We start from the raw sequence: 17,779 nt of genomic DNA on the forward strand, positions 1-17,779 counted from the left end.
TTGTATTTTTCTTTTTTCTTTTTTTTTTTCTTTTTTTTTGACACTGGGGAATCTTATTCACCGGCCTGATTTAATCTCTCGATTCAACAACGTGATCGATGCAATGGTTACCATTAAGTTATGGAGGGGTCTTTGTTCAATACAAAAGAAATAAAAAAGAAAACGCTCAAAAACAATTCCTTAATCAGCTATTAAATGGCAATCCACGGATAAGGCTGACCGATTACTGGTAATTCAATTTCTCACCCAGTCGGGCAACTACACTCCCATCTGATAATCTCTGTCCACAGATCCACATACACTGAACATGGCGTCAGTCGTGAAGCTCGACTTCTCCCAATTCACTCACGGCAGTGCCAAAGATAGAAAGAAGTTTGGCGATGAGCTAGTCAAAGCTCTCAACAAGTCGGGGTTTGTCAAATTGTCCAATCATGGCCTTTCCGACCAAGAGGTTGAGGATGTCATGCAAATAGTACGAGAAACCACCCACCTTTGATTGTTTGTTTTTACTCTCAGGATGATAACCTTGTCAGAATCTAGTCGCGCGACTTTTTTCATCTGCCGCAGTCAAAAAAGCAAGAGTTAGCTTGCCCTCCTGGACCAAACCCTCAGCGTGGATGGACCGGTCCTGGATCTGGTGAATACGTGGCGAAGACGAGAAAAGAAAATTACGAGGGCCTGGATGTGAACAAGCTTATAGACGCGAGGGTGAGCATCTCACTCTACGTAAATATTAGTCTTGACTTTAATTTCTCTTTTTACTGACGTGGTGGGTTGGGCAGGAACATTTCGACGTGGGGCCAGAGGACGACACCCAATTCCCAAACAGGTGGCCCTCTGACCAAGACGTTCCAGGGTTTCGTGAAAAGGCTACCAGGCACTACCAGACCTGCAGACGGATCGCGCTCCAGATTCTGGAAGGCATTGAAGTCGGGTTAGATCTACCTGGCATTTTCGTTAATCGATGCCGTACAGATGCCAGCGAGTTATGTATCAATGTGTACCCAGAAATCCAGGCAGAAAAGATCGACGACTACACCAAGCGCATTTGGCCTCACACCGACTACGGGGTTATAACGTTGCTTTTCCAAGACGGAGTCGGCGGGTTGGAATTGGAAAACCAAGACGCGCCCGGCACGTTTTTGCCAGTTACCCCTACACCTCCCGGCGAATCTATCGAAATGGTTGTCAACGCCGCCGACTGCTTCGAGCGGTGGACGAACGGGTTCATAAAAGCTGGACTGCACCGCGTCACCACCCCCTGCCATGTCACCGAGGGAAAAGTTGTGCTGCCAGAGAGGTGTTCACTAGCCTACTTTTTGAAGGCCACCCGGGACACAATGGTGGGACCACTGCCTCAGTTCGTCTCTGAAGCAAACCCTGCGAGGTTTGAGGAAATGACGGCGTTGGAATTCCAGCAGCTGCGAAATGCAGTGCTATACTGACGACGGAGCGGGAAAAAAAAAAAAAAAAAAAAAAAAGAGAAGGGTTAGAGTAGCCGAGGGGCAACAAGCTCAGGGATAGAAATCACGTGATAGATTCGCAACAATACAAAACGGGCTTCTTGATCCTCCGCGACTATCATTATCTGAATGATTCTTTTCCATGCCATATCCCTCACATATTACACTCGTCACTTGCAGCGCCCGTCATGTTCTCAACAGCCGCTATTGCTCTCTCGTCTACACTGGCAGCATGGCTTCTTTACAGAGCCCTGCTACAAAAACTTTATCCTTCGGTTCTGCCAGGCGTTCCCCACAATGCCGTTCATGCAAAGCATCTCCTCGGGGACCTGCCCGCAATAGACGAATACGTTTCCAAAAACGGGTGCACGAAAAGCGAGGCCACGTTCGACACGATCAACCGCGGTACTACCAACTTCCCGATAGCGCAGATGCTCACACCCAACATCATGCCCCACGCCATCTTGACAGTCGATGACCCGCGAGAGGTGGAGGATATTCTGCGCAGGCGAGCCAAGGAATTCGACCGCTCCTCCATGACGGCTGCGTTCTTCAAGTCTCTGCTGCCAAAGGCTACCATTTCTCTATTCACCACCCCAGAGCTCAAAGTCCAGAAGAAGCTGTGGGCCGATTCCATCACCTCGGACTTTGTCAAAAACGTGGTCGCTCCGCACGCCTACCGCGCCGCGAACCGGCTTGTCGAGCTCTGGCGCCTCAAGGCGGGCAGCGAATTCCAAGCTCAGCCCGACCTGATCGACGCCATGATGGACCTGATGTGGGCGACCGTCCTGGGCAGCGACCTGGGGGTGACGAGCAGCAAGCTGGCAGCCACCGCGGCCGGCATCCGAGCACAAGACCCTGGCCAGCTGGAAAAAGCCGCGTCCACCTCCCGCGAAATGTTTTTCAACGTGACGTCCTTCCTGGAGGGCGAAAGTTCATACATACGAGCAGGGTTGGAGCCGTTGCGGACAAGAGTGATACAGTTTTTGCCCCGCTACCACCGCGTCCGAAAGAGCATGAATCAGGAGATGGGGAATCTGATCTCGATGGCGCGCGGGAGGCGGGGGCATGAGCGGGACGGGACCGAGGGCGGAGTCGCCTGTGCCATGGATCTTGTCCTCGAGCGGGAACTCCAGCTTGCCGAGAAGGGCAATTCCGTCGCGGCGACAAACCTTGAGCAGGAGCTGATGCTTTTTATGATTGCGGTATGAATGATGATCCCTAACCGTTGAATCAGACGCGGCTAGCCAGACGAGACGGTACAAAAAACTCCAAGCGAACGCAATGAAAGCTAATATATTCTTGCAGGGGATAGACTCGACAGCGTTTACTCTTGCCTGGTGTGTCAAGCTGCTGACAAAGCACCAGCAGGTCCAGCAAGAGTTGCGAGATGGTCTCGTGGAGGCCTTTGGCGTTGGCGACAATGCACAGGCACTTCCATCTCCCCAAGACATGGCCAGCAGGGATATTCCCTACCTCGACGCATTCATCCATGAGACGCTGCGCATGGCAAACACGGCAGGATCCGTGGTGCGCCGCGCCACGACGAACACGGTCGTCCTTGGATGCTCTATACCTGCCGGCACCGAACTCGTCTTGAACACGAGGGTTCTCAAGACCCCGATCCCCGTTGACGAATCACTCAGAAGCGCCACCTGTCGAGAGGCGCAGGCAAAGCGGCCCCGAGGTGGCATAGAGGGCCCCAGCGGCCACAACCTGGAAGCCTTCAATCCTCGCCGATGGCTTCACCCTCAGCCGGAAGGCCGGGATGTCTTTGACCCCGAGGCACTGCCGACCTTGGTCTTTAGTCACGGAACCAGAGGCTGCTTTGGTAAGCCTCTCCTTGTGGCTTTGATCAATCTGACATGATGCATCATTCAGCATAAGCGAGGCTCAGGACTAGTGGGCTAACTTTTACAAAACCAGGGAAACGACTTGCAATGTTGGATCTGCGGGTTTTCATCATCGTGCTTGTTTTGGAGTTTAGGTTTATGCCGATCCCCGAAAATCGAAATGACTGGTCAGCAGAGGAAGGCATTTTCAGATCTCCGTTGCAGTCTCCAGTCAAACTGTCAACCTATGACTAGTGAAAGTTCGGATGTTACCGTGTGAGTTGTACACGTCTTACGATGATAGGGTGCATAAATACAAAACCAATTCAGTGTATTTCTAACATCTAAAATTGCCATTTGTCATATGTATTATATTCTTGGCTTTGACAAACGTCTTTGAGTAGTTTAAGGTCTGATCATCTCGATGATGGCTTTTCTTATTCCCAATTAGGCGATAATTTATCCCGGTCCAAAATTGGGGGCTTTCGCTTAAAAGTATCTCTTCTCTTTTTTTTAATTTTTTTTTTATACAAAGGTTTGGCTAACAGTTATCGACCGGCTTTTGCAAAAGTGGACAAAAATGGACGACATCGATAATATTAACCTCGATTATTTACTATAGTGGTATGAGTAAAAACTTCCATCCCTGAACAATTAGCACAACGCTGTGGACCTTGTAAGTGTTCCCGGTTTTGGGAATATTTTTGCAAAAAAAAAAAAAAAAAAGAATTACTATGCGGTAGGTACCTGAAGCTCCACGCGGACAGTTAGGTTGGTAAAGGCCCACGCATGCACATACGGTGGCAAAGAGTGGTTTTTTTGCCTAATGCCGTGGTAATTGCCGAAATCCCATGGCTTGTTCAAATACAAAAGGTAATGAGGAGAATTTTTTTTAAGCAATAAAGGAGCCTGGCCAGCGGGATTTTGGCGAGTTTGGCTCGATAATATGGCCTGTTTGGGTTAAAGTCCCGGCTTTTATGCTCTTTTGGGATTTTCAAGAACAAATGAACAACGAGAAGACCAGGCCCTTAGGTTTGTTTATGTTTACTATTGTAGTAAGAATAATTGTACCTTGGTAGTAAGATTGGCCAGAGTGAAGAACTTGAAGACTTGCGCGATATAACCCTTCCTTGATATTTTCTTTTGTCATTTTCACATCACATTTTTCAACGTGTTTGTCAGAAATCATGTCTTCCAGCCCCGAATCGCAATCCTCCCCAGAACCAATCGCCATCGTGGGCACGGGCTTCCGATTCCCCGGCGGCGCGTCCACACCCTCCAAGCTCTGGGACCTGCTGCACTCTCCGCGGGACGTCCTGGCCCCGATCCCGCAGTCGCGGTTCAACGCCGAGGGCTTTTACCACCAGGACGGCGAGTACGGGGGCCACAGCAACGTGCGGGACTCGTACACCATCGCCGAGGATGTCGCGGCCTGGGATGCGGGCTTTTTCAACGTGGCGGCCGCGGAGGCGTCGGCCATCGACCCGCAGCAGCGGCTCCTGACCGAGTGCGTTTACGAGGCCCTCGAGTCCGGCGGCCACAGCGTCCAGGCGCTGCGCGGGTCCGACACGGCGGTTTACGTGGGTTTGGTAAATGAGGAGTATAGTGATATTCACTACCGTGAGCTGAATACGACGCCAAGGGTGAGTTGACAGCCATTTTCATATTCTAAACTATTCTCTTTTTTTTTTCCCTTTCTTTGGTTTTTTTGGCTCTTGTGCATGGGCACACTTACGTTGGGATTGCTAGGATGTATTTGCTTACCATTAATATAGTATTTTTCGACAGGCACAGGCCGGTCCATCGCGTCCAATCGCATTTCGTACATTTTTGATTGGCGCGGCGCGAGTATGACGATAGATACGGCATGTTCTTCGTCGCTCGTTGCCATTCACCAGGCTGTCCAGACCCTCCGCTCAGGAGCCTTCAAAGTTGCCGTCGCAGCCGGCGTTAACATGCTACTTGGGCCCGAGCCATACATTGTGGAGAGCTCATTCCACATGCTTTCACCGACGGGACGCTGCAGGATGTGGGATGCGTCGGCTGACGGATACGGACGGTAAGTGCTACAGTCAATATTGAGTTTTTTTCTTCTGTGCAGCTTTTGTTATCTCACTCTAGGTGCTGCCAAGAGACTGACTGATCCTTTACGTCGATGGCTTTTTTGTTTTCTTTACTCAGTGGAGATGGTGTGGCTGCTGTGATATTAAAGACACTCTCTCAAGCGATTGAAGATGGCGATAGGATAGAAAGCGTGATTCGTGAAACTGGGATCAATCAAGACGGAGCCACGGGTGGAATCACGGTACCCAACGCCAGCGCGCAAATCGCTTTGATACGGGATACGTACAGGCGAGCTGGGCTAGACCTGGCCAAGCGTTCAGACCGGCCACAATTTTTCGAGTGCCACGGGACCGGGACCCCGACCGGCGACCCGCTCGAGGCGCGAGCCGTGCACGAGGCGCTGGGGAAGCATATAGTCGTCGACGAAAGCCCCGGCCGTCCGCCGCTATACGTCGGCTCGATCAAAACCGTAATAGGCCACACCGAAGCAACCGCCGGCATAGCTGGCATCATCAAGGCCTCGCTGGCCCTCCAGAATGGCCTCATCCCGCCGAACCTGCTCTTCGAAAGGCTCAACCCCGCCATCGAGCCGCTGTATCACGGGCTGCAAGTGCCGGTGGGGAAGCCGGTTCCTTGGCCCGCCACGGGAGCGTCTCCCAGACGTGCCAGTGTGAACTCTTTTGGGTTTGGCGGAACGGCAAGTGGCAATTCCTTGATTTTGATTTTTTTGCTTAGTTAGACCTCGATTGCATACAGTCGATTACAGTCTGGACTAACACGCGACGCCCGAAGAATTCACACGCCATTCTCGAGAGTTATCAGTTACCTCAAGCCCAAGGCACAAAATGTGCTCAAAAATCCGTGCCGCTGCCTTTTGTGTTTTCGGCGGCCACAAAGGCTTCACTCAAACGGATGCTGGCCCTTTTCGGCGATTTCCTCTCCCCACAGCAGAGACCACAGGATCTAACCGCCCACGACCTTGCATTTACACTCAACTCCAGACGATCCGCCCTGTCGTGCAGAGCAGTGTTTGCAGCGCGCGGGCTCGAGGACTTGGCAAGCAAGATTCGTGACACGATCAGCGACCCGGATTGGCAACCGACGGCCACTGCACCCGAAGGCAAAAACGTTGGATCCCGGGCACCGCGCATACTGGGTGTTTTCGCGGGCCAAGGAGCACAATGGCCGGGCATGGCAAGACAGATTATCGGCGATATCCCTTTTGTACAGCAGAGAGTGGTGGAACTGGAGGGCCACCTTCAAGATCTTGCAAGCCAAGATGCGCCGTCGTGGTCGCTGCGTGACGAACTAGGCAAAGTCCAAGGGTCGAATCTGGACCTGGCGCAGTTTTCCCAGCCCTTGTGCACGGCGCTCCAGATTATCCAGATAGACCTCCTCGCCGCCGCCGGCATCAGGTTTTCCGCCGTTGTGGGCCACAGCTCCGGGGAGATTGCGGCGGCATATGCGGCGGGCCTCCTGTCGGCCCGTGACGCAATGGTCGTGGCGTACTACCGTGGCCTGCACAGCCCTCGGCTGGCGGGTAAAAGTAAGAACAGCAAAGGCGGATCTATGATGGCGGCCGGCATAAGCTACGCCGAGGCCCTGGCCGTGGTGGGCTTGGAGCAGTTCCAGGGCCGGATCGCCGTGGCTGCGCACAACTCGCCAGCCAGTGTTACGTTGTCGGGCGACGAGGATGCCATCCTGGAAGCCAAGGAACTGCTCACCTCGGACGGCAAATTTGCGCGGCTGCTGCGGGTCGATCAGGCATATCACTCGCACCACATGCGGCCCTGTTTAGCTCCCTATGTGGCGTCCCTGCAAAGGGCGGGCGTTGGTGCAGTGCGACCCAGGCCTCACAGCAACCAGGAGACTATCTGGTATTCGTCGGTGCACCGCGATGGTGCTGGGCAGAGGGTGATGACGGCGGTGGACTGCGAGTACTGGGCTGCAAACATGGCGCAGACGGTCCTCTTTGCTGGAGCGGTGGAGTCCGCCGTGACGGCCGACGCATCGGCAGCAGCGCAGCCATTCACCACAGCCATTGGTCTCGGGCCGCATGGCGCCCTACGGGGACCACTCGAGGACATCCTGGGGTCCTTGTCCCGCACGCAAGGCGGCAACAGCACTGCGGAGCGCACCCAAATACCCTATACCGACGTCCTCACGAGAAACCAGGACGACAGCCTCTGCCTGATGCGGTGTGTCGGAACGCTGCTGGCCAACGGCGCAATCAATAGCGCCGACGTGGGTCGATTCCAAAGTACAGTTTACCAGCTAGAACATCTCGGCGGCCGACGGTTGATACCAGCACGAAACCTACCAAGCTATCCCTGGGACCACTCCCGGACCTTTTGGCACGAGTCTCGAAGGTCGAGAGCTCTGCGGACGCGATCAAAGCCAGCACACCCTCTCCTAGGTACCCTCTCCCCCGATTCCTCCGCAACCGACTTGGCCTGGCATAACCTCGTACGTTTGGCGGACCTCCCTTGGCTCCGTGGCCACCGTCTACAGGGCCAGGTCGTCTATCCCGCGGCTGCATACATGGCCGGGGCTATCGATGCAGCTCTGCATGTTGCTGGAGAGATGGGTAGAGAGGTCAGGGCGATTGAATTTAGACATGTTTGGATTGGCAAAGCCATCGCTTTTGACGACGATTCGGCTTCGGGAGGTGTAGAGGTATACACAACCTTGACCATCAACGACGACCGGGTCGACGAGAAGGCCGTCCTGGATGCAAGATTTCGCGTCAGGTCTAGTGTCTTTGGCAGCGCCTCCACCGATGCTGCCATGAACTTCAGCGGCTCCATGTTGATTACCATGCTTGACCCAGGGGGGCAAGCTTGGCCTCTGTTGTTGCCTCAAAAACAGCCCCCGGCGCTGCTCGTTCAGGTGGGACACGAGGGCTTTTACCAAGAGCTGGATCAAATCGGCTACCAATACACCGACTCGTTCAGGACCCTCACATCGGCAAGACGAAAGCTGGGATACGCTCAATCGTCCCTGCAACTCCCTCTGCCCGGCCTGTTGCACCGATCAGAAAAAGACTTTTTGCTACACCCTGGGCCTTTGGACGCGCTGTTCCAGGCCATACTCCTCGCATATTCATCTCCAGGCGACGGCCGTCTTTGGTCCCTGCACGTCCCTATAGCCGTGGACAGGATGCTTATCGACGTGGACAAGGTCCGAGCGAGCAATTCAACCAGCGCCTACTCCATCAAAGCAACCATCACCCAAGACCCGAGCTTTTCGGGCCAGCCCCAAAAAGGCATCGGAGGCGACGTGGGTATCTTCACGTCGGACGGCAGCGTGGGCCTCGTCCGAGCCGAGGGCGTTCGTCTGGCCCCGCTGGCCATGGCGGCTGCAGACGACGATGTCGACATGTTTCTCGAGCCCGTGGAGGGAGGCATTTCCACCGATTGCGCAGCTTCCATGTTCCTCCCGGACAACAATACCATCGCGCGGGCCACGGAGGAGGAGACCAGGCTCGGCTGGCTGCTGGAGCGCATTGCCCACTTTTACCTCGGGCGTTTGGCAGAAGAGATCACGCCCGAACAAGAGGCAAAAGCACAGTGGCACCATCAAAAGCTGATCAAGTACGCCCGCCGCGTGAGCAGAGAGGTTGCGGCGGGCCGCCAGCCGTACGTCAAGGTCGAGCACGCCCAAGACACGTACGAAATCATAACGGATCTGATGGACCGACACGCGCATGTCATCGACGTGCAGTTGATGCGCGCCGTCGGAGAGAACCTTGGCGCCGCCGTCAGAGGCGAAACTGTCATTCTCCAACACATGATGCACGACGGCATGCTGAACAGATCATACGAAGAAACCCTCGGCGTCAAGCCCTTTTCCGAATTCCTCTCCAGGGTCATTGAGCAAATCACCTTTGTGCACCCCGAAGCGTCCATCCTCGAGATCGGCGCCGGCACCGGCGGCGCCACCAAGCGCATCCTCAAGCGCATCCCCGACCGCTTCGGGCACTACACCTTTACCGACATATCGTCCGGCTTCTTTGAAAAGGCCAAGTCGGTCTTTTCCAGCTTCGTGGGGAGCGGGCGCATGAGCTTCCGCGCCCTCGACATTGAGCGCGACCCCGTCCGGGAGCAAGGGTTCCAGGAGCACTCGTACGACGTGGTGCTGGCCTCGTTTGTGCTGCACGCCACGGCGGACCTCGAGAACACGCTGCGCAACTGCCGGCGCCTCCTCCGGCCCGGCGGCTACCTGGTGCTGCTCGAGATGACCAGCAACGACACCCTGAGGCTCGGCCTGACCATGGGCGGGCTGGAGGGTTGGTGGCTCGGCGCCGACACCGGCCGGCCCTGGTCGCCTTGTGTCGGATTCGACGAGTGGCATCGCCTGCTCGAGCTCACCGGCTTCACGGGCGTCGAGGACCAGACGCCCCAGCTCGACCTCCTGGCCTGGCCATATGGGATCCTGGTCTCCCGGGCGGTCAACAGTGACGTGCGGATGCTTCTGGAGCCATGCAAAGAAGTGCTGTTGACACGGGATTCGTTGGCCAGGATGCCCAATCTGCTCATCGTGGCTGGGTCATCAGCAAAGAACGTGGCTCTCGCCGGCGAGCTGCGTGGGATGCTGCGGCCGTTTTCGGCGTCTCAGATGGTGGTCAATGGCGGGTTCGGTGGGTTTGTGCGTGAGCAGACACAACGACGACAGTCTTGTTTGCACGAGGGCGCTCAGGAAAAGGACTTGACGGTGCTTTACCTGGCTGACCTCGACCAGCAACCTTTGCTTCAAGACATCAGCCAGGATGCTTTCCAGGGCCTCAAGGAATTGCTAAGACTATCCCCCAAGCACCTCCTCTGGCTGACGCACGGGGCTCGCGACGGCCAACGCCCCTACGCGGTCGCCTCGATCGGCCTGGGCCGAGCACTGATTATGGAATATCGACAGGTGGCGATGCAGTTCATCGACTTTGCCACCGCGTCGCCCGACGCCGGAGAGGTGTCGGATCATCTCTTGCGCCTCGTCGTGCAGTCTGCATTCAAGAAGCAGGGCACGAACCTGCTCCACAGCCAAGAGTCGGAGATTGCCGTCGACGAGCACGGCCGCGTCCTGGTGTCGCGGATCCAGCCGCATCGCCACTTCAACCACGCATACAATTCTGCCAGGCGCGTCGTATCGGAACCCGCCGACCCGTCTGGCGACTACGAGGTTTACGACGAGTGGGACGAGGATGGCGCAGAGCTCGTGTCCCGAATCCCCCTCCCGCGGCCGCAGGGCTTGACTCACAGCAGTAGCGTTGGGTATGCAGCCGCCCGCGGGATAAAGCCGCTGTACTCGGTTCCTTTGGCGCTTCGACCTGGAGGCCGCACATGGAATGTGAGCGCTGGGTTTCCAGTTCCACCCATTTCGGCCGAGACCAGTGCTCAGAGGAGCGTCCAAATAATCCTGTCCGACCGTGTGGGATCAGTCATCACTGCGCTTTCCAAGCCCATGTCTGTTTCTGCAGAGGCCAATCTCCCGGTCCTTTTGGGCGACATGGCAGCTCTTATCCTGGCGTCGCTGATCACAAGCGAGGTGGAACATGACTGTCAGCCCATCAAACACGGCTATGAACCAAGATCTCAAGGAGTTTTCCTGGTCTTGGAGCCACATGTCGCCCTTGCTAGGCTTCTTTTCACCAAGGCCGCGGCGTCAGCTTCATGGACCATCACATGCGTCACCACCTCCCCGGAAAAGGCAGCATTGGCACCCGAGGATTTTGCATTTTTCGACGCCAACGCCAGCCGTCCGGCCATTAGGCAAGCTCTCCGGCTGTCTGGGTTCGCAAAGGTCTTGGGGATCGTCATTTGCTGCGATCCGGCTGCCAGAAATTCGGATGCACAGCCTCTTGCCAGGGCTCTCCGGGGGTCCCTGCCCGAGCTGGCTCGAGTGAGGACGACGCTGGTGGCCGATCTTGTCCGAGATGCCCACGTCTCGCGGCCTGTCCCCGAGATTAAGTCGGGGCCCGCATCGCAGTCACGCCTGATTTCGATTTTCCATGATGCCGTGATCAACGCCCAAAAGATCACGCCGTCCCGCAGCCACGAGTCAGTGCATTTCGTTTCGCCGCAGGAATACGTACAGAGGAGCGCAAAGTCGACCCCCAACGGGCTCTCTGTGATCGACTGGTCCGCGGCATGGCGCAGCCCCCTGACAACCACGGCCCGGCCGCTCGATGGCGTTGAGCCCCTGCTCAGGGGCGACCGAACATACTTGCTGCTCGGCCTGGGCGGCAAAGGTGGCCTCGGATCGTCACTGGCGGAATACATGGTGGGCCAGGGGGCCAGGCACATTGTGCTGACCAGCCGCAACCCTGGAGTGCAATCAGAATTGGTGGCCAGCTACGCCGGGCGAGGGGTCAGGATCGAGGGCGTGGCCAACGACATCACGGACAAGACGGCCCTGGAGAAGCTCGTCAAGGACCTGCAGGAATCCCCCGACTGGCCGCCCATTGCGGGCGTCGCCAACGGCGCCATGGTGCTCGCCGACGTGTCGCTCGACAACATGACGCACGACCAGATGGTGCGCGTCCTGCGGCCCAAGGTGGTGGGCAGCACCCTGCTGGACCAGATTTTCGAGTCGGCGCCGCTCGACTTCTTCATGCTCGTGTCGTCGCTGTCTTGCGTGCTGGGCAACCGCGGCCAGGCAAACTACGACGCCGCCAACATGTTCCTCGTCGGGCTGGCCAAGCAGCGCCGGGCACGGGGCCTGGCGGCCAGCGTGGTGGACATTGGCGCCGTCATGGGCACGGGCTACATGGCGCGCGAGGTCAAGGAGCAGACGCTCAGACAGATGGTCGGTGCCGGCTTCTCCAAGATGTCGGAGCGGGATTTCTGCATGGCGTTTGCCCACGGCATCCTGGCGGGGCGGCCGGGGCTGGCGTACGGCGGCAGCAGCAGCAGCAGCAGCGAAGTCATCACGGGCCTCAACGTGCCGCCGCCCACGGCCGAGTTCCAGCCCGACTGGGTCACGAACCCGCGCTTCTCGCACATGATAGCCAAGAGCCGGGCCATCGCCAGCAGGAAGGCGCAGGATCCCGTGTCGGAAACAAAAGCCGAAAAGACGCGCGACCTGCTCAAGCGCTCCAGGACCCCGGGCGAGCTCTCGCGCGTGGTGTCGGCGGCCATGTTCAAAAAGATGGTGTACATGCTGCAGGTTGGCCAAGAGGTTGCCGGTGACGTGGATGCCTTTTCGAGGCGGAGCACGTCTAGCTTGGGGGTTGACTCTCTGGTGGCGGTGGAGCTGCGTACCTGGGTCTTTAGAGAGTTTGGAGTGGACATTCCCGTCTTCAAAATCCTCGCCGACACAAACCTTGCCGACATGGTTGGTTTCATCTTGGCAGCTCTTCCGGCGAAGCTGACGCCTTCTCTTGAAAAGGACTCCAACCGAGGCTCGGTCCCAGGATCCGCGCTTGAGGAGCCTAAGCAGCAGCAGCAACAACAGCAACAACAGCCTACAAAAGGGTCAGATTCGCCCTCCTTGGTAGCCGAAATCACTACCACTACTGCTACTACTACTTCTACTACTACTACTTCTACTACCACTACTTCTACTACTACTACTACTAATACTACAGAACAAGACAGAATTGGCCAAAGCTCGTCAAGGACCGGATCGTCGTCGTCTGAGCAGTCCCCTGCATCAGCCCCGTTTGAAAAGACGGTTGCCATGTCATACGGCCAGTCGCGGTTCTGGCTCATGAACAATCTCGGCCCAACCCCCACGGTCTGCAACGTCGTCAACGACATGGAAATCAAAGCCGAGCTGGATACTGCCGCCCTCGCTCGTGCCGTTCAATCGTTGGGGATGAGGCACGAGGCGTTGCGCACAGCGTTTGTGAGCACGGGCCGGGATTCGGATCTTCCTCACCAGGTCGTCCTGATGCAGAGTCCGCTGCAGCTCGAGACCAGGGAGGTGCAGAGCCTGGACGAGGTCGACAGGCTGTATCATGAGCTGCACCACGCACAGTTCAACCTCGAGACGGGAGAGTTGGTCAAGATGGTCCTGGCGTCCCTTCCCTCGGGACAAGTCCATCATCTCCTCATTGGGTACCATCACATAAACATGGATTCTTTCAGCATGGCCATCTTGATGAGCGAGCTGCTTCAGCTGTACGCCGGGACTGTTCTTGAACCTCGTACTCTCCAGCAGTCAGACCTGGCCCTTTACGAGCAGGATCAGCTGCGGAGTGGAAAGTGGGCCAGGGAGTTGGCCTTTTGGAGACGTTTATCTGCCGAAAACCCAACCTTGCACGAGCCTCTGCCCATCCTCCACCTGTCGCCGTCCAGCACGACCCGAGCTCGGCCGGATCGCATTGCATACAGAGCACAAGTCCGATCAAGACGCATTTCGGCAGCCACCGCTCAGCGCCTGCGGTCCCTCTGCCGTCATGTCGGCGTGACGCCGTTCCACGTCTACACCACGGTGCTGCAGGTTCTGATTACGAGACTCGCCCAAGTCCAGCGCGTCACCGTGGGCATGGCCGACGGCAACCGCGGCAGCCTGCATCTCCCCGGCGCAGACGGAGCAGTCGGCAACTTTCTCAACATGGTGCCGCTGTTTCTCGGTTCCCCGCCAAGGGACCACACCATCTACATGCTTCTTTGCCAAACCCGCGACGTGGTCCTCGAGGCTATAAGCAACGCATCCGTGCCCATCGAGCTCATCACGGAGCAGACCGGCGCACCAAAGAACCCCAGCTGCAGCCCCTTGTTCCAGGTGTTTATCGACTACAAGAGGGTCACGGAGACGCTGCCGCTCCCCGAGGGCAAGGGGACGGTGCAGGGCTCGAGGTATCTGCTCAGCAAGACGCCCTACGACATCATGCTCGACGTCATCGACACGCCGGCGGGAGATGCCTTGCTGCAACTCCACGCCCAGGATGGACTCTACACGTCGGAAGAGTCGGCGAGGCTCTTGGACCTGTACTCGACACTGCTCGACTCGTTTTCCCAGGCCAACAGCAAGACTGCTGTTGGAGATGCACGAATGGTGACTGCTGATCAAGCCGAAGCTGCGTTGAGATTGGGCCGAGGTAAGTCAAAAAACGTCGCACTAATATCCGATTGCATGTTTGCCGCATTGTAGCGTCGTAGCGGTTGGTTGCTAACACTGAACCATGGGCATGTTCCATCCCCAAACAGGTCAAATCTTGCATCTGAAGCACCAATCAATTCTGCCCTCGCTTGATCTGGCAGCCCAATCTCTGCAGGATACCGTCGCACTTGGCGACATGAGCAAAAGCTCGCTTTCGTGGGCAGACATGACACGTAAATCGATTGCCCTCTGCCGAGAGCTTCGCCGGCTTGGCGTCAGCCCCGGAGCAAGGGTAGGGATGTTCCAGGAGCCGACGGTGGACTGGGTCGTCACCATGCTGGGGGTCTGGCGCGCCGGAGCGTCATATGTGCCGTTGGACCTCGCGCAGGGGCTGCCGCGGCTGGCTCGGATCGCAAAGGCCTCCAAGCTGGCTGCACTGGTGGTGCACTCCGAAACGGCTGCGCTTGTCGCCAGGCTGGGACGTGATCCCAATGACGGCGTCGTCGACATCTCGACGCTGCACCATTTTCCGTTGTTGGGGGCCGCTGCGCTTCCCGACGTGTCCGGCCTCGACATCGAAAGCAGCGACGAGGCCATGCTGCTGTATACCAGCGGCACAACGGGCGAGCCCAAGGTGAGTTTTTTTTTTTTTTTTTCTTTCTTTTTTTGTTTCTCTCTCTCTGGAACTAGTCGCAGCTTGCCTGGAAGCTAATTACCTGTCTCTAAATCAGGGTATATCCATCCCTCATCGCATCGTTGTGAACGGGATCGAGGGCATGATTCAAAGGTGGCCGGAACTCAAGTCTAAACCTCTTACAGTCCTCCAGCACTGCTCCCTCGGCTTCGACGTCTCTTGGTTCACCGTACTGCTCGGCCTCGCCTGCAAGGGCCAGGCAGTCATCGCTTCCCGCGACGTACGGGGTGACCCGAGGGCCCTGGCGCGCATCATCGTCCAGAATGGCATCAACTGCACGGTCGCAACCCCCAGCGAGACCATGGCCTGGCTGCAAGGCGACCATCTCGGCGAGCTCGCCTCCTCCGACTGGGGCTGGCACGTGGCCGTCGGTGAACCCATCCCCGCCGCCTTTCTCCGACAGGTTCACCAACACGGAAAGCCATCCCTGAGAGTCATCAACGCCTACGGACCTTCCGAGACCTGGATGCCGCTGTCGCATGAGATCCCGCTTGGGCAGGCCAGGACGATGGAGGATGTGGAGCGGCTCTGGCCTGTGCCGATTGGGAGCACGATGCCCAATTACGCCGTCCGCGTGGAGGACGTAAACGGCCACGTGCTTCCACCTGGCATGCCGGGACAGGTTGTGATTGGGGGGTGCGGCGTCGCGCTGGGCTATGTCAGTTCGGAGCCGACAGTCACAGACCCACGATTTCTCCCCGACTCGCACCCCGCAGAGGTGCACCTGGCCCGGGGCTGGGACAAGGTCCACCCGAGCGGCGACTACGGCTACATGACGGAAGAGGGGCTCTTTTTTTCGCTGGGCCGCATCTCGGGGGACACGCAGATCAAACTGCGCGGCATGAGGTTGGACCTTCGTCATGTGGAGGCGGCCATGATGGACATGGAGATGGCACAAGGTTTTGTCGTCGACGTCGTCGTGGGCGTCCGGAGCACAGATGGCCAGCCACTTGCCGCAGGTTCGCTCGCCGACGATTCCACCTCCAAGGTCCTCGTCGCCCACGCCGTCACCGATGCATCCACCGCGACCACTGACACTGATGAGCGGCTGCGGTCTATCGCGGAGAATCTTCCCCTGCCCGACTACATGCGCCCAGCCGTCGTCGTTCCCGTCGACTCCATCCCGCTTACCCCCAACGGCAAACAGGACCGTGCAGCCATAGCCTTGTGGCCGGTGCAGCTGGGCTCCATGAAGGTGCACGAGTCAAATGCTGCCGAGTGGGAGTCGTCGTCGCCACAGGCGGCACATGTCTCCAATGGTGACAAGCAGCCACTCGAGCTGATGAGCAGGATATGGCGGGAAGCCTTGGGCTTGTCTCCCACGGGCTCCGAACAGCCCGGACCCATGGAACCCGACGACGATTTCTTCCAGATGGGCGGCAACTCGATCCTCCTGACCCGCGTGCAGAGGAGCATCAGGCTGGAGCACGGGGTCGACCTTCCTCTTCGCGAGCTTTTCCACAACACTACACTGGCGCAAATGTCCCAGTTGCTGCTCGATCAAGACGGGAACGGCCTGTCCGGGGACCGAATCGATTGGGAAGCCGAGACCCAACCGCTGCCCGAGCTTGACCTCGCGCTTCATGTGACAAAAGTGTCCCCTGCCGACAGCGTCCCAGGGATCGGCACCCAGCAGGGAGGCGTGGTGGTGGCGCTGACGGGTGCGGCGGGGTTTCTCGGCCGGCACCTGGTCCAAAACCTGATACAGCACCCCGCCGTCGCAGCGATACACTGCATAGCCGTGCGCAGTCGCCCCGAGAGGCTAGCCGCGCACCAAGAAGCCGCCCGCGCCGCCGGCAAGAATCTCATCATCCACCCGGGCGATCTCTCCCAGCCGCATCTCGGCATCGCCGACCCCGCCATGGCCAGGGCCGTATTCTCCACCGCCGACGTCATCATCCACAACGCCGCCGACACCTCCTTTCTCAAATCCTACACCACCCTGCGCGCCGCCAACCTCGACGCCCTAAAGACCCTCACGCGCCTATCCCTGATCCACCGCACCATCGCCCCGCCGCAGCACTCCCCGCGCCGCCGGCCCGCGCACATGCACCTCGTGTCCACGGCCGGCGTGGCGACCTTTGCCGGCCGCGACCTGCGCGAGGAGCCGCTGGGCCGCCACCCGCCGCCGCACGTCGACGAGGGCTACCTGCTGACCAAGTGGGCGGGCGAGCTGTTCCTGGAGCGCGTGGCCGCGGCGTCCGAGGGGCTGCTGGCGGCCACGGTGCACCGCACCGCGGCGCTGGTCGGGCCCGGAGCGCCCGAGCTCGACATTGTGTCCAGCGTGGTCAGGTACTCGCTCGCGGTGGGCGCGGTGCCGACGCTCGAGGGCTACGGGGGCCGCATACAGTTTGTGCCGGTCGAGGAGGTCGCGCGGGCCATGGTCGACGCGTCTCTCGGTGCCGAGGCTGCTGCGGGCGGCATTCGGTACCGGAACCACTGCAGTGCCGACGCCCATCTGACTGTCGATTTGAGCGACCTGGGGACCTACTGCAAGCGGAGCCTGGGCCAGACCGGGTCCTTGCCTGTCCTTGGGGATGACGAATGGATTGAAAAGGCCGAGGCTGCAGGGTTTCCACCCCTGCTGGGGACCTATCTCAGGGCGGACACGCTTGGTGGCAAGAGAAAGACTTTTAGGTTGCTACTCAGAGCCCAGGAGGGGACAGGAAAGACACGTATTTAATACC

The 17,779-nt window shown here is 57.9% G+C and overlaps 3 protein-coding genes across 3 annotated transcripts; all 3 read left to right on the forward strand.

Moving 5' to 3' along the window:
• Positions 1 to 307: 307 nt before the first annotated feature.
• Positions 308 to 1,445, forward strand: MGG_03812 (oxidoreductase; the record flags this gene model as incomplete). The annotated part of the gene is made up of 3 exons (XM_003720034.1): positions 308 to 472; positions 541 to 708; positions 783 to 1,445. The coding sequence occupies 3 exons, from the start codon at positions 308 to 310 to the stop codon at positions 1,443 to 1,445; spliced, it is 996 nt and encodes a 331-aa protein (XP_003720082.1).
• Positions 1,446 to 1,651: 206 nt separating this feature from the next.
• Positions 1,652 to 3,550, forward strand: MGG_03811 (uncharacterized protein; the record flags this gene model as incomplete). The annotated part of the gene is made up of 3 exons (XM_003720035.1): positions 1,652 to 2,668; positions 2,772 to 3,294; positions 3,390 to 3,550. 3 exons carry the CDS (start codon positions 1,652 to 1,654, stop codon positions 3,548 to 3,550), a joined length of 1,701 nt encoding a protein of 566 aa, XP_003720083.1.
• A 932-nt stretch (positions 3,551 to 4,482) lies between these two features.
• Positions 4,483 to 17,775, forward strand: MGG_03810 (polyketide synthase; the record flags this gene model as incomplete). The annotated part of the gene is made up of 6 exons (XM_003720036.1): positions 4,483 to 4,938; positions 5,071 to 5,354; positions 5,477 to 6,060; positions 6,126 to 14,396; positions 14,506 to 15,032; positions 15,130 to 17,775. The coding sequence occupies 6 exons, from the start codon at positions 4,483 to 4,485 to the stop codon at positions 17,773 to 17,775; spliced, it is 12,768 nt and encodes a 4,255-aa protein (XP_003720084.1).
• Positions 17,776 to 17,779: the final 4 nt, after the last annotated feature.

The sequence above is a fragment of the Pyricularia oryzae genome, chromosome 6 (assembly GCF_000002495.2).
Source record: "Pyricularia oryzae 70-15 chromosome 6, whole genome shotgun sequence".
NCBI lineage: Eukaryota > Fungi > Ascomycota > Sordariomycetes > Magnaporthales > Pyriculariaceae > Pyricularia > Pyricularia oryzae.